The sequence below is a fragment of the Epinephelus moara genome, chromosome 14 (genome assembly GCF_006386435.1).
Source record: "Epinephelus moara isolate mb chromosome 14, YSFRI_EMoa_1.0, whole genome shotgun sequence".
Lineage (NCBI taxonomy): Eukaryota > Metazoa > Chordata > Actinopteri > Perciformes > Serranidae > Epinephelus > Epinephelus moara.
The window spans coordinates 21895924-21912648 of NC_065519.1; the positions used below are offsets into that span (position 1 = coordinate 21895924).

Sequence of the window (16725 nt, forward strand, 5' to 3'; positions counted from 1 at the left end):
GGCCTTGAGGCAGACCTGCTAATGAATGGATAGAGAGAGAAAGAAGAAAGTTAAAAGATGGTCTTTTATAAAGTAATTTAAGAAAATCCTGTTAGCTGGATCAAGTACAAGAGTATAATTTCTCAAAATGGGAAAAAGAGGAGCTTTCGCGCCTCTCCCGCACACTTAATAACAAAATTAAGGAGGTAAAAAGATAAAGAGAGGGAATCAATTAGGCCAGGCCTGGTAAACAGTGCTACGAGGGTGGGATGGCCCATGGAGGTGGGATGATGGGTGCGATGCTCAAGTGCTCACACCCTCAGGCGGCCTAATTCCACGCCACCTCCCACACTGACACCCTGGATGAGGGGCTGGGTGAGGCTAGAGGGGTACGAAACTTAGGACAGGTAGATGCACACAACTCTGTCCACACCTGCTCTCACTGTCATGCTAGATTTCATTTTTTAAGAGTGAAAAGTATTTTAGAAGTGCCACACATATTTATTTTCACAAATTAATCATGCACATTATTTCCTTTACATTCTAAAACATATGCTATATTCATTTTCCCTGCTTGACTTTCCCTCAGTTCCTCCCTGCTTTATCATTCACTAGAGCACTGCTCTTTTTCCTCAGGTTCGTGATGACATGATCATTCCCCTATGGCGGAGGCGTGGAGAGACACCCATCAAGTAGACAGCCTGTTAACCAGGCACTAAACACACTGGAGATAAGAGGAGATTATCAGACTGTTATTGTTCCAAAGGGGAGTCCTCTGTCACAGAGACCTGGCCAGGCTCAGTCAGTCAGAGAGGAAGGAAAGGGATGGATGGGTAGATGGTACAGTATGCAGTGGCGGTGGTGGCGGTGGTGGTGGTGGTGATTACTTAGGGGGAAGAGGCTCGCTCACTATCTCTTTCTTCAGTTGTAAGCATAACCTTGGCAGCGCCGCCTCGGGGACTCAAAATCAGATAAATATAGATGAGGGATATTTGACATTTGTTTTGAAAATGGTATCATTGTCATTAGAATATTTAAAGTGTGGGTTGATGTGTGCGTGTAAATGGGTGCAAAGCAGGAGGCTGTGCGTTTAATGTAATCTTTAGTGAAATCATAAGAAGGTTTAACCTCTTAACACACAGTTTGCTGCTTTTGTTTCCCCTTAAGTAGCTTTGTTAAAATCATCTTACGCCTCACTGTGTGATAGTTTCATATACATAAATATCAGCTGTTCCAATTATTCATTAGAATATATATCACTGCATACTATATTTCTTTTATAAATCACACTCTGAATGAAATGCTCCAACTCACTTCATGTTTTTATGGCATTATCATTTCGTCAAATGGAAATACTGTAGATATCTTAGGCATCAGGCTTCTTTTTCCATTGATGTAAAATATAAAAATGGTTGCATTGTATGTGTTTATAATGTCTGACTCACTTGCATTCTCGTTTGGGGGATAAAATAAAAATAAAATGACACAATTATTATATATTTCTATTTGTCTTTAGTAATTATAGGATTACCTCACACCTTAAATCAAGATAACGCAATCTGGAATGATACAATTTTAATTCTTAGTCATATAATTTGTCCTAAAAATAATTCATGATAATTTTTATTTATTTATTTCTTAAATAATTTAATATTTTTGTGGTAATAACAGAACAATATAAGATAAAATTGCAAGTAATAGTGTAATTCCAGGTTCATTTTTCAGTATTGGACTGTCAAACTACATATAAAAGCGGTGTAATTCTGAATTTATATATATTTACTCATTATCTAAAATGACTGAAATGTACTACTCTATACATTATATCGAGTCTAAAAGACAGACTGCACTTAGTAAATTATGAGCAACGTAATTTATCTAAATAAATCTAAATATATTTGCATATTCAGTATCAGATTATATCCAGGCATACAATTAATTTATCTTACCTTCTACATCTCATAACTTTAATTTGTACCCTTACCTTACACTGAAATGTGACCCCTTTGACCTTTTATCCAGTGTTGCACTTGTGTTCCACTTCCTCAGTAGATAAAAGCGAGGATGAATGGTCTCTGTGGGCATACCAAACACTGAGCATTATTTGATTCAGACTCCCCTGGGTGTTATGACTGGGAAATAATTGTACGTATTTGTATTTGTTTCTTTTTCACTGTGGTGTGCTCTGGGTAATTCTTAATACCTTCTAGAGATTATACGGTAACTCCCAAACTCCCATGATTATAATTAAGCCTGACTTGGTTATAAAATGAGCAAATAGCAATTTAGTTTTGCATCGTGTGAGGGAGCATCTCTGTGTGTTCCTCCGTTTCCCCGCGCCTCCATACGTCTTTACATTTCTGAATATACTTGGGCTCGAGAGTTTGAATATGCACGTGCATTGTGTGTGTGAGGCTGTGTGACAGGGGGAAAGTGCTGCAGAGGAAAGGCATATATACAAGGATGTTTGGTTGGGCATGGAGACTGCTATCATCTTCCTTCTGGCAAAAAGAAGAAGAAGAAAAAAACACACACAAACATTCCCCCATCCATTCTCTTTCTCCTCCTTATTCTCTATCTTGCACTCACTCTGTTCAGCTTCTCCCTCTCTCTTTCTGTATCACTTACAAAGGCAGCCGTTTCCTCCAAAATGAGGCCACGTACGGAAGGTATGCAAATGAAATCATTGCTCGTGGATTAGAATGGGACACCATATACCCTAAATCATGATTGTCAATCATGGCTGGGGATTAAGGGATATGGGCTCACAGACCTAAAAAAGCAACATTTCCCCCCTCAGGCAGATCCCCATTGTGAGGAGCTCTGAGGAAGAGAGGGCTCCACAGGGGAGGAGAGCAACACTGGAGCACTAGTGCCCCCTTCTGTCTGATGTTCGCTGCACCATTTCATCATCAAACACCAGCCAGTCTGAACAGAAATAGAGGCTGGCACACACAAGCCTATTCATTTACATTCAATGTAGCCGCAGGCAAAAGCTTGATTAGACAAATGCACATGCTTTGGTGATGCAGTGTTTCATCTTCAGTGGAGGAGAGAGAGACCTCATTTGTTTCTCTGGCATGTGTGCAGGCTTGGTTCAACATCAGTGGGTTAGGAGGGCCATAGGCCTTACAAACAAACAGATGTTTGTTTGCCCTGTGAGTGAATGCGTTTAGCACTGAAGTCCCTTAACCATCAGAATCAATTTGTTCTTTATACTGTCACTGTGTGATTTTAATATGTGGCGTGTACAGTATGCATTTATACGTGTATTTGTACATCTGCCAATTTGACAGCCAGTGGGTGTGTGTTGTGTGATGTTAAGCATGCATGCATGTATATTATATTAAAATAACAATGTGCATTTTTGCACTTTTAATTGTAACATATAACGCTGCTGCTGCTGCTTCTACAACTGCTACTAAAATGATAGCCATACAGGTTAAAAATAATAAAGAGTAGTGCACGAGTAATTATAATTGCAGCTTATTAAATAGGCTTAATATGTGGCAAATCGGGACTCCTACTTCATATTTCGGAAGCAGTGCAGCTCCTCACACAGAGACATGTTTAGTGGATTGTGTGTGCAGACCCTGGAGCCCTCAGCTAGAGTGCCAGTCTGTTCCTGTGGAGCAGTCAACCAGACAAACCCAGCCAAGAGAGAGCAAGGCACAGGCACCGGGCCAGGAAATAGCACTGGAAAACACTCCACTATGGCAGAGAATTAATAGTGTTCTTATAGGAGAGAAAGCGTGGGGGGAGGGTGGAAAAAAAAAAGGGACACTAGTTCAGCATCATCAAAAGGACGGTTGTGTTATGATTGCAGGAATCAAGGGAGAGTTTCATTAAGCCCCCATTAGACTAGACCTTGATAATGAGAAAAGTGAGCAAAGGAGGAGAGTTGGCACCGTTCACATCCTGCACAGTGCAGCTCCCGGCTGCCCAAGACTGAAGGTGGCGCGGCACCTGTGCCATTTTGGCCCCGGCATCGTATGGGCAGGAGGTCAAGGCCAGGGCAACATCTGCATCACATCAGAGGGCCTGGCTGTGTGCCCACATCATGAAAGTCTCTTGCAGGGAAATCCTAAAGAATAGATTTGAAAAGGACAAAGTGTTTTCTTTGGATGCCCAGTTTATACACCATTCTCACCTGCACAATATTATTTTCATGATTTATACTCTGATGTTCTGTGCAGTTAAATAATCAAAGAGTTGACACTGATCACATCTGTTGCATGATTTAGAAATGCAGAACTTTATGTTTGAAAATAGAGCATTTACCTGCATGTGAAACCCAGGCGTGCTTTGTACAGCGCTCTGCAGTGTGCCTCGTCACAATTACCTGACTAATTTTAACAGGGGGATCCTTAATACCGTCCCTGTCTGTCTGCTACAGCTAGACCACCTGAGTCATCTTTCCGATGGCGGGCAAAATAAACCGCCGAAATTGATACGAGCCCGCCAGCACACTAAAGAGCAAATCATTATGCATCATTAGGTGAAGATTTAGTTTAAACGTGTTTAGCAGGAATTAAGCAAAGCTGTTGTTGACATGGATTGACTGCTGTAATGCTTTATTGTCAGTGCTCCAGGAGGCAGAGGGAGGGCCGGCCTAGTTGGGGTAGCAGCAATGCGCCGAAAGCGAGGATTTATGGGATGTTGGAGGACTAGCCGGGTGTGCAGAAAGAGTGGAAAGACAGGGGAAAGTATGGTTGATGATTTGGCAGGGGAGACAAAGGGAGGGAGATGCATGAAAAGGGGGAAACAAATGAGGGTATCTGTGGTCAGTGGGAAAAAGGATTTAGTTGCAGAATTATGAAATTTGAATCTTAACGTCAACATGGATGCGTGTTTTTACAGACTCAAGATGCACATGAGATGTTCCTGTTCAAATCTAAACATCAGACTCATCATACTAGATTTTCAAAATATTTGGGTTGTGGCCTCAGTGTACCTTAACATGTTGAAAACTTTGCTTGAAAACTAAATTTACTGGGGTAACCTTTAAACCAACACTGCATTAAAAAAACAGGTGGATTCCTGGATGGGACTCAGAGTACAGGTATTAATTTAGAGCCTAATACTGTGAATTTTTAGGATGGTTTCCAAGCATCTAAATGACAATGGAAAACATTTTAATGTTGCTCATTGAGTGTTACTGGCTTTATAGAAGGATGTGGGCATTTAAAACTCCTGCAACAGGAAAACCCCTCGACAAGATGTAGAATAAAAACATGGAACATGAACAACTTGTCCGTGGTCAGTTCAACCACAGATAAGTTTCCCTCTCCTGTCCTGACGCCCCTGTGTTTGTACGTGTTGGCGTCTTTATGTGTCTGAATGTGTATGCAAGAGCTGCTCAAACCGACGAGTAAGAGAGGACAGTCTTATCCAGCTCTCCAGTGTTGACAGTATTGCTAATCCCCTCCACCTGCTCAAACACCCACCCCAAAAAACACATCCCTCCCCCTCTTCCATGTGCCTGTGCTGGGAGTCCCTGGGGCCAGGCTGCGCCTCTGCCTTCGTCTCCACACCAGTTATCGTCCCTGGCCCGGCTCCGCTCCCCCAACCCCTTCCTGCGCCGCGCACATTAATCGCCGCAAAAACAAATAGTTTTCAAATGTTTGGAAAAGACCCACTGTTTGCATCAGGGCCTAACAAAATAATTTTTACAAGCTATCCAGTTGTGATTAGGGCTGAGAGAATTGAATTTATGTGGCATTGATAATATTAATATTAGCCTAATTAATTATGTTGTTTGAACTTGCACAGCACTGTGTGTACCTTCTACACAACACTAACCAGCCGGAGCTGGAACTGAGCTCTCAGGCGTCTCTATCTCCCCGGCTCTCCCCCAGTCCATGACTACTGCACACAATTCATCAACTCGTAGATATCTAATCCCCTCTGGCTCCGCTCACTTCCTGAAGTCTAAGAAAGAACTTTACTCTGGTGGCAAGAATTCCCATGAATACTTGATGACTTCTATAGAAAGGAAGACTGTTTCATCTCACTTTGAAAGTGACATTCGAGGAGAGAACGGGCCAAACTTTCTATTCGCAGCTCCCCCGTTTATTAAGGATGTTGAGAAGAGGGACAATAATAAAATGCAACATTTTTTTTTAATGAGTCACTAATTAAGGTAAACAGCAGTACAGTGGGAGCAGCTTTGCGTAGGGGATAGCTTCAGGCATCAGGGACATGATCTGCCGTCTTTATTTTAGTGCAGAAGACAGAGACTGAGACCAAATAAGCCATGTGTGATGAAGTCCCCTCTAGTTTGTTTCCATCAGCAGAGGTCAACATTTCAATGTCCCCTGACCCAGAAACACTGCAGATCCAGCCAACAATGTCTTTGGACTGTGTGCACTGCTGGATGAGCAAGTGTTGATCTGTGCAATTACAGTGACACATACTCACTGACCCATCACACCGGTCATTGTAGCCTATGAAGGGACCACCCAGACCTCCAGAGGTTCTCAGACCTGTTAACAGTTCAGATCACACTTCTCTGTGATGGCCTCTTGACCTCTACTTTGTGGTCAGAGGTCAGAGGTTAGAGAGGTGGTCATGTGTCCCTCTTATCCAGACAGAGCTCTATATCTCATGCATGGTGGGGCTGTCTCTGCCAGGCCTCCTACACTTCATTACAAATGGTAGCTGTTCCCAATACATAGTGCTACTGCAGGCCTGATGCACAGATTGTGAACAGTCTCCCCTAACAGCAGCTTTAGGGTCTATTCCTGTGAGCAACTGCAGCCACAGAATTAATATATTTGGCACAATCAAAAAAACATTTCTTTTTACTTAAGCACAGAAATCAACGCTGTCCATTTACTTATAATATGTCAGAGATCTTAGCCATGTGGATTGGTGTTGCTGATTAGTATTTAAAAACAAATCTTAAGTCAATAGACATTTAAATTTCTTCAGCTTGGAGAAATAAACAATGAAAAAAATAAAATGCACATTTCCCACATTCAAGGAGCAGTGGCCTCAGTCTCCGGGATTTACAAAGCAATCCCAGTTCAGTCTCTGTGCTGGGACCAGGCCGATGCGTTCTCTGAAGCAGGGGTGGGTATCTCCAAGGTGCATCGTCTCATCGAAGCATGGGTTACTGGACGGAGGGCAGCGAGGTGTTGGATCAGTCATTAACTGAAGTGTCGGCCCAGTCTGGCCGAACGGTAGTCCACTCTGAGCTGGACGAAGGCGTGCAGGAGGTTTCGGTCCAGGTTGGTGAGCTGCTCACCTGAACAGACCTGCTTCAGGTTGTCGGGGGCGACGACCAGGAGGTTACAGAGGGCGTGGAGTGTGTCGAAGAGCTGCAGCACCAGAGGGACCTGGAGAACAGACAAGCACATGAACTATTACACTTTGTAAACTATACACTGTCATGACAAATGCTCTAAATTATAAATCACAGGTTTCATTGTAGGTGAAAGTGCAAAACATGACATAAACCAGTAATTTTAAATGCAACCTGTCATATCTAATCTCCCACATCTCAAACAGTGCTTGAAAAACATGCCCCATCTCCTCCATTCCTGCATTTACTTGTATGTAGTGCCGATATGATTGGACAATTAATCATACAGAATTGACAGATAATTTATCTACGAGAATATTTTTTAAGTCATTAATCATTTTAAATAATTTATCAAATAAAAATGTCAAACATTAAAAGGTTCCAGTGTCTCCTACATGAGAACTTGCAGCTTTTCTGTATGATTCTCTGGAAAAAGAGATCTTGTATTTCAATGGCTAAATAAAGGATAAATAAATAAATACAAAATAATTACATTTCAACAGCTGTCACAGTAAACAGTTGTCACAAAATAAGCTATTGAAAACTGACCCTTTAAGCTCTGGGAATTGATGGAGATAAAGAAAATAATTCTTAGTTGCAGCCCTTTTTGTGTGCACTGAATGTGTCGAATTACCAAACAATTAAGGCGTTGACCTGAATTAACCTAACCGCTTCATGTAATAACAAACACAACGAGGGTCTTTATCGGTGGAGTCGTGTTTTGCCCTGTGACCAGTGCATCCTGGACCTATGCCCCCTTGCTCACCCTGAAATCCTTGGCGCATCGTCGGTATTCAGCCACGTCGCAGATGGCCAGCATGCCTCCCATTGAGCTGTAGCTGTACTGCTGTAGGTGCTCGTGGATGAGCCGGTGGAAACGAACGCCCAACTCCGTCAGCACTGTGTCCACATTCTTCCCATCCATGGACTTCCGCACGTGCTCCACCTGCCGACTGACGTAGGCGCACACCTTGGAGCAGGCCTGCCGGGCGGGGAGACACACAGGGACACATGGGAGACATGCTGACAAAACAACTGACAAAAACCAAAGGCAATTCAAAAGCGCTCAGTTTATTCGAAGAACAACAACGAGACAGGGAGATGTGAGTGATTTGCAAGTTGTATTTGCTGATTTGTTTAGTTTTGCATGTGGGTTCAGTGGTGGAAGCTGAGGTCTTCTGAGGTATCTCTTACTGTAGTGTACTGGATCATGACGTTGTTCTCGTCCTCAGGCCTGAAATCAGTCTTCTTCTGCTCTGTTGCCAAGATGTGCTTCATTTGCCCCACCATGCAGTTAATTGTTCTGTGTGGAGCAGAAAAAACACATTTGAAAACGTCTATTCTTTGTTCTATATGAAGGTTTTTTTGTTTGCACATGTGAAACACATCACGTCAGAGCGGTTTATAAACACACTGACCTGTCGATTCCTGTGTCCAGTTTCACTTCCATCTGTTCAATCACCTCTTTCTTCTTGTGCAGGCACTCTGCCAGCTTTGGAGATGAGCTGCAGACAACGATTTTAAAATGGTAAAATTACAAGTCTCCCTTCTTCTAAGAAGTATGTGTTAATGAGAGGCAGTGGCAATAGAATAACCAAATACTGTGGAATTTATAAATAATTTGAACCTCTGACCCATGACTGACCTTATTAGAGGCATGAGCTGGTCATTAAACTGCTTGTCAAACAAGTGGAAGATAGAGTTCGCTTGTTGAACCACATCCAGGAAGTACAGGTTGGCATTCTTGGCATCAGATGAGGGAATTGCTGTAGATCAAAGAAAGAGAGAAAGAAGTCCAGATAATAAACCAAAAGGTTGGTGAAAGGATAAATCAATATGATTCACATAAGACGGAAAACCACTGTTGCCTGCTCGCTACGGGTTGAAACCACAGAAATACAACATAAAAAAAACCCCCACATTCACAGCAATGTTCTGCTTCAGCATCAGACAGTGAAGAGAAAGCAATCAAACTATGCGGACATCAGTGTTGCATTTCTTTGATGGAGAATATACATTATGAATTGCACACTGGGAGATGAATAAACATGTTTAGTTCCACTGTAGCTGCCTGAAAACGATAAGCTACCTCCTGTATTCAGCCTCATATGGAGTGAAAAGAAATGCCACAGAGGCACAACCTGCCGTGCATCAAGGTAACTTAGATATTTCTCTTTTTTTGTTAACTGCAACACAATTTGTTGGTTGTGTCACTGAATGGTATCCATAGTAACAAGCATCATCTGGTCCTTGACAAAGTAAAAGGCTATGAACAGTAGTATGTGCATGTAACTTCACCAACAGTGTATCATTTTGTTAAGTATCCATGGTTGAATGGCCCCCATGTGATTTGTTTCCCTTTTGGTGTTAGAAGCAAAACAACTGCAGTGACATCACACGTTTAAAACCCCATGATGCATCTTAAAGTTCACATTTTAAAAAGGAGCCATATGCAACATTCAGATTATTAATATGGCAGCAAACCACTATTTGCTATATAAAGTTATAGTGGAGTAATGGCATCTGACCACAGAGTGAAGTCATTCTACCCCATGTGTGTGTTGTTATCTGAGCTTCTCTGTTTATTGTTGTGGTAGACTATCAAGCCACACATGCATGTATCCCACTGGCTAGCTAATAGCTGCTCTGCCCTGTGCTCATACGTTGGTTAGTGCCAATATTGGGATGGTGTGGTCACAGAAGCATTGCGCCCATCCTCTTCAGCCTTCCCCTGGTTAACACTGCTAGCTAAGTCAGCACTGTTGCCATTGTTAGTGCTGTTTATTGAGTTAGCACTGTTAGCTGCCAGCTCAGCCACAGTGATGTTGAGAACCATGTGCACACTATCTCGCCCCAGACTCTGAATCATAGATGTGCTCTGAATGTCGCATACAGCTCTTTAAAGACCAAATGAATCACAACAGGCAGAGGAGGCTCCTCCATAAGCGGTCAAGAACTGAGCTATATTTTGCATGGGTTTTGAGGACACATTAGATATTTGCCTTCAGGTAGTCATGAGTCATTGGTTCGTACACAAATGAGAAAGGCACTGCAGCTTCTACATAATGAAGCATCTGCTCCAGTCTCTGCTGTTTCTTGCTGGCAGTCTAGATACTATAACTACAGAATTTTACAGATATATAAAAGTTCTATATATTTACCACTGATCCAGTACTTTGCTTCCCATTTTCCCATCATGTGTTTATGTTAAACATGTTAACTTGTGCTAACTTGGATTTTGGTATCAACAGACTGCTGGACTGTCTTATCTAGAAAGGAGACGTAGACTGAGCCTATATGGGTCCAGCAAAGGACACACATTTGTGGCTGGCGGCCCTCAAAGAACCCAGTCCCTGATTTGGGACAGAGCTAAAATAAGCATCAACACAGACAGTGTGTACAGATTAAGGTTCTAATGAACTGTATTAGATGTACCTGAGAGGCCGATTTCTAGGGCATAGTCGATGTGCTCCACGCAGAGATGCTCAACCAGCAGCAGGAAGATTGAGAAGGCATTCTTGGGCAGGTCTGAAGGATCTGAAAGCTGTCACCCCAAACAGAAAGAAAGGGAACACATTTAACTCTTTAAGCTCCCAAGATTTTCTCAGCGTAAAAAACGTCTTTTTAGTAGTCTCACCCTGTGGCATCTCTCAAAGGCATGACGTGTCTCCTGCAGCAGGTTGACAACAAGCTCTGGGGACAGAAAGGTCTCCCCATGGGTGTCAATCATAGGGCCAAGTGGGAGGTTAGTGCGCTGCCTGATCCGCTCCTTCAGTTCTTGGATACTGTAAAGAGACACAGATGATAATTAATTTGTAACAACATTATCCTTATCCTGTAACATATTCAAATAATTAATCCTAACACCTCCTGTTGTGGGAAAGAAGTGGGCTCAAACTCTGACCTGCCGGTGCCAATTGGGCGTTTCTGGTGATTCTTGGAGTCGTAGTAGCGCTGCAGAATCATGGCACCTCGAGTGCGAAGGTATTCCCTCTCCATGTCAATGTAGCTTTCCAGGTATGAGGAGAAGATGCTCTTTATCAGCTTGGACAGGAAAGTGTGCTTGTCTGAGCCCAGGTTGAACTCTGTCAGCTTGGTGGCCAATGTTGTGGTCCTGGAGAACATGGAAAATAAAGTGTGTTAACAGAAAGTTTCTGTGTAAACAGAAAGTGCATCAAAAATATATGAACAAGTTAAATACCTGGTGTAAAGGTCATAGAGGTTCTTGAGGTACTGTTCTACATCAGAGTGTCGCGTCTCATCCAGTTTTTCCCTAACGTGGGCCTGCAGACACAAAGGTGTCAAATGTAACATGACAAATAACACGTCTAAAAAAAACCTGTACAAATAATAAGTTATGAAAATACCTGTAATTTGTTTTCAAAGATGTTCTGGATGAGTTTGGCCATAACAGTCTCTGGGCTGCTGAAAACCTCACCAACCTGCTTGTTGACCCTCTGGCAGAGGACTGCAGTGTCCTCAAACACATCATTCCTCACGTAGGCCCCCTAAAGAGACAAACAAAGGGTTAACCAGGAATATTTGGATATTAATGGTCAACAAAAAAGTGGAATATTATGTATAAGACAAACTTTTTACACTCACTTCCTGACACTGCTTGATATAGACGTCCACACAGTGTGCATAGCCCTTGAACAAAAAGACCCAGAAGTTACTTTTCTGCAAGATTACATCGCTGAAGTGCAGATACAAAGCAGTGTTTAGAGATGTAAAAGACTAAAGACTGATGTTTAGATTATATGTGAACTAAAAATCAAATGTAGACATCAAATATGATTCTTCCAGGTCACCTTGAAATGTAACAGAACTGCTGCCACCTCCCGCATACGTCCAATCTCACCCCTGCGCTGGGCAGCTGTGAACTCCTGGATTAACTGCCGCTCCAAGTCATGGTACTTACCTGGGTAGAAGCACAAAACAAACACAAAGACACATAAAATGATGTCATTATTTGTAGCTAACTTCTGTTGTATTTGTAATGGGGACATCATGAGTATTTTTACAAACTTACTTGCAATTTTTGCCTTCACATCTGCAAATCTGTCAGAGGAGAAGATAATTACTCGTCAAGGAGACCATTACAAATCATATCCCGCTATGTTTGTTAAATTACTAGAAACATATTACGATACTGAATTAATATGCCATAATACTCGATCTGTGCTGCGTGGGGCTTACTCTATGAGGAATAATCTAAATCACTAATACACCACCTTCCCCTTGTTTGACAGTGCTCTTGTCTAAAGCTGCCTCCAGGATGCCTGACTCACCTGTCGAACGGCAGCTCCTGGGCAATGAGATGCAGCTTCTGAATAATATCAGCAGCCTCCTTAATCTGAGGGAGAGAGAGAAGGAGCGAGGTTGAGAAAGAGAGAGTCAGGTGAGGCAAAAAGAGAGAGAGAGAGAGCACGACAGGACCACGAGAGGTGGACATCCAGACAGAAAGCTGGCAGGCCGCCGGCGGTGTCTCCACTTGGGGGATCATCATTTTAGAGCTGCCCTCCTCCACCTCCCCGTGTTGAACAGGGAGCTGATAACAGACAGGCTGCGCTCACCTGGGCATCGGCAGCAGCAACAGCAGCAGTCCTGACTTAGCAGCACATCCAACTCTATATTGGCATGCCTTTTCTGAATGGGCTGTAATCCCACAGGAGTCTAAATCGCCTTCAATAATCTGTCCGGCCAGGGATATCTGTCTTAAAAAAGGGGGCCCTGTCGAGAACCCCCCCTCCCCCGCCCCTCCTGACATACACACTGGCTGAAAAAGCCCCAGACCTACGAAAGGCCCGCCGTCCGCAACTCCTCTGTTCCCGCAGATGCCTGCCTCAGCTAACATCATTACTCTGCTCCCGTGAGGAGGATCCAGCCTTTCTGCTCGGCGAAGGTTTTCTAAGTATCTGTCCCCCAGCTAAGATTAGCTAAATCCCATGTAAGTAATGTAGCCGTCTCCCTGCAGTCAGGGTTTAGCAGCACTTGTCTCCACGCTGGCGGCCCAGCCCTCCCTTTCAGAAGGATTAGCAAAGCCATCCCCCTTCAGCTATTCACTTGCAGCTTTCCTCTTTCCCCCTCGTCTGGAGGTATGCTCAGGAAAAGGAATCTGGCCAGATATTTCTGCATGCCTCTCCGGAAAACTAGCTCCATCTCCAGCTCTCGTCTCTGGGATTGACCTCCAGACTCACTGCTCTGCATCCACTAATGATGTTGCTGCTAACAGGAATTAATCTAAAGCATCCCAATCTCTCTACTGTCACTTAGAAAACTGCAAAATCAAACTTTCCGGGGTCACTTGTCTAACATTAACATGGTCCCTGTGTAGGCAGGAACTGAGTTAAAGTGTGCATCTCATCTTCCTGCATGCATGTTATCACCGCCCTTACACGTACTATAATGCCACAAGCTCTTTGCTGCTGTAATGCGACACAAAGCTGAGGACCAACCAAATTCTCGCTCCCAGACAACCTTCTGTAAATGCAATTAGGGTTGACATGAGCATGTTGACATCCATGCTAGTCAATCAGCCAGCTATTGTCAGACAGCAAATGACAGTTTATTAATCCAAATTAGCCGAGGGATCCAACTAAAGGGATAAACTTGACAAATTAATATGGATGGTTTACCTCATAATCCTGTTCATTCTCACCTCCAGCAGCGTCACAGTGGGGGTCCTCGTCACTGGTCACACACACACACACACCTCCACTTAAGTGAATGGAAGGAGCATATGTAGAATTCTCACCTTGTCTGGGTTATTGAAGACGTCACTGCGTAGGTCTCCATCCAAGAACTCGTTGAAGTAGGTCATCAGACGCTGGGCTTCCACAGCTCTCTGCCGAGGTGTGTTCACCCCCTCAAGCTGGTCACCAAGGTGACAAACCTTGGTCGCCACATAGCTGATATGCTCATCGAGCTCCTGGAAATGCTGAAAGGCCACCTAAAATGACAAAGAACAGAAAGAATGTGAAGAAAAGATAAAGTCGTTCTGTGATTAGAAAACTAAAACAGTACTTAAAGTTCTAAGACATTCAGGTGGGTGTTATTGACTACTTGACCCTACAACACACCTGGTTGCTTCTCTGCAAGTCTTGCACTTTGTGGGCGAACTCCTTGGCCTCGCGGTGACACTGATGCTCAAGCTTCTCAACCCGTCGCTGGATCTTCTCATCCAACTGCTTCAGCTCTTCTATGTGGTTCTCAAATTCTTCCAACAGCCTATCACAGAACACAGAAAGACTGTAGATCCAGAACTTCACAGTGGTCTAATCAACATACACCACAGGTAAAACACACAAAAAGGCTCTTACTCTGGAGGAGTAATTGAGTACCACAAGGTTAAATCTGTCCCACTGACCTCACAGTTATAGTCATAGTTAGTTATAGAATAGTGCCGGAGGCTTAATTCCTGGGTCCCCAGACTTAAGAAGCTCTGAAAACTAGCAACTTCGTCAGCTGCATTTTAAGTGCCATCAGGACTGCAGAGCAAATGTTCTAAGTCAGCACCACATTTCACAGAGTAGGAAACATCCCAAAATGATGAGTGTATAATCTCTTGACTAATTCCCTCAGCACTGGCTACAGCTTAAAGACATCTCCCATCCCTTCCCAATAGACACTCATTCCCTGGCTGGTGACTCACAGTATGGTGGCCTCCACAGATATGTTGTCTCTGACTCGTCGCTAAGAGCTTCCGAGGAGGTGGTGGCAACAGTTTTGTGGAGGAAGTAGATAAGGCAGGATGGATCCACAGTATAGTTAAACTGTTATGGCATTTTTGCTTACGAGAAATAACTCGGTCCCCAAGTGTAAACACAACAACAAGCAGTGAAAATGCCATGAAAAATATCTCAAACGTAGATATTTCCTGTTTTTTCTCCAACCCAACCATCAAAAACACTAAATTAGCATAGAAGAGACTAAGATGAGCTTTGGCAAGTGCAGGAGGGCTAACTCTGTTTCACTATTTAGCAAGTTGATACTGACATCTGCAAATAAAGAATCTTAACTTATATAAAAAAACTTTAAACTTAAAACACATTCAATTATGTTTAAGTAAAGCTGAAACCATTTTTTGCACTTAACCCTTTTAAAAGTTGGGCTTTTAGAAGTTCAGACAATGACTGCAGGAAAAGGAAAATGTGCAGCGATGTGGGTATTTTCTGGTTTATTAGCATGACTTGACCTGATAGAGGAAGAATATCTTTATGTCAACATCCAATCAACTTCAGTAAAAATTTGAAAGGATGAGACATAAATTATATCATGGAATAGGTCAGGAGGAAAGTAATAAGTCATACCAAGAGAATGCATTATTTTAGAGATGATCAGCTATGTTACACTGTCTGCAGACACGAGTGAAAAAGCGGCATTGCTTATTTATAAAGCTATATTATTTGCAATAAAAAAAGCAAGCATTTCTGAGAAATGTGCTTGTCACTATCATATAAGTAATCAAGTTAAATATGCATGCAAGAATATACAATTCAATGGATTCAAAATCACCCTGTAGTAAATCTACATTGTGGAAAAATATTCTTGATAGGACAATATTGGTGCTTTGTTTTTGAATTAATATGAGACAGTAAATATTTGTGTGGAAATGAGTCAAGGTTAAAATCTGGAGTATGATAACCTACTGAGTTACAGACTCATGCTCTGGGACAGGAAGATGCGTATGGTAAAATGTGAGTACCTTTTGGGGTCAAATGCTTCAGCTCCTCCTTTGGAGCCTCCTCCAGGTGTCCTCCATGCCAACCTTTCGATGTACTCATCTGCATCAAAGGGCTCCTGGAGAGGAGAGGAAGTGATGAGTGTACTGTTAATAACCTCACACATAAACATCCGCACAACACCAGCTATTACTCGAAATGCCAGAGGAAGAATAGACTTGACGCTAACCTACAACACAAACAGCGTTACACCCTGCTATGACGTTTAACAGCATTTGTCTTAATTTGACAGCAAATTAACAGTCAGTAACATTAACGTCACCCCCGAATAACTCCAATAAACCATATTAGTCCTTATCTTTCTATCTACCGACGGCTGCGTGGGTCATTATATGTCCTCTATGCACACGGAGGATGAATGAGGACCGTTAAGCTACCGTTAATGATAGTTAGCAACCTAGCTAGCTTGACAGCTAACACAGCTCTCCGGTGCAGCAGTCATTTTTACCTCGAACAGCTGAGCAGTTGTCGCCATGTTCAGGAGTCAGCTGGCGGCGGAGGGAAACGCAGTTTAGAGGAAGGAGCTCGGAGTCGGCAACAGCGCCGACTTCCACATGGATTTCCCGATTTCGTACAGTTTTACCCTTTGTTGACAGATAGCTGGTTAGCAATCCAGCTTCCTGTATGGGTGGAGAAGGGTGGGAATAACGGCTTGTTAGTGCGCATGCGCGGATGTCTTGTGATTGGTGGTAACTG

General features: G+C 43.0%; 1 protein-coding gene across 1 annotated transcript; it reads right to left on the minus strand.

The window, feature by feature from the left end:
- Positions 1 to 6082: 6082 nt before the first annotated feature.
- exoc5 (exocyst complex component 5) lies at positions 6083 to 16651 on the minus strand. The gene is made up of 18 exons (XM_050061543.1): positions 16478 to 16651; positions 15993 to 16087; positions 14368 to 14515; positions 14043 to 14237; positions 12577 to 12641; positions 12318 to 12346; positions 12097 to 12206; positions 11891 to 11935; positions 11653 to 11793; positions 11487 to 11569; positions 11190 to 11399; positions 10923 to 11070; positions 10721 to 10829; positions 8931 to 9051; positions 8704 to 8790; positions 8480 to 8588; positions 8052 to 8267; positions 6083 to 7319 (listed from the first exon to the last, which is right to left on the minus strand). The coding sequence occupies exons 1-18, from the start codon at positions 16502 to 16504 to the stop codon at positions 7131 to 7133; spliced, it is 2127 nt and encodes a 708-aa protein (XP_049917500.1). The 5' UTR covers positions 16505 to 16651; the 3' UTR covers positions 6083 to 7130.
- Positions 16652 to 16725: the final 74 nt, after the last annotated feature.

Excerpts from the sequence above, each read along its gene's own strand:
- exoc5 (XM_050061543.1), bottom strand. The coding sequence starts at position 16,504 with ATGGCGACAACTGCTCAGCTGTTCGAG. Across the intron at positions 11,794-11,890 it reads ATATCAAGCAGTGTCAGGAA|GGGGCCTACGTGAGGAATGA; the intron begins GTGAGTGTAAAA and ends TTGTCTCTTTAG. Across the intron at positions 11,400-11,486 it reads CTCTATGACCTTTACACCAG|GACCACAACATTGGCCACCA; the intron begins GTATTTAACTTG and ends CATGTTCTCCAG.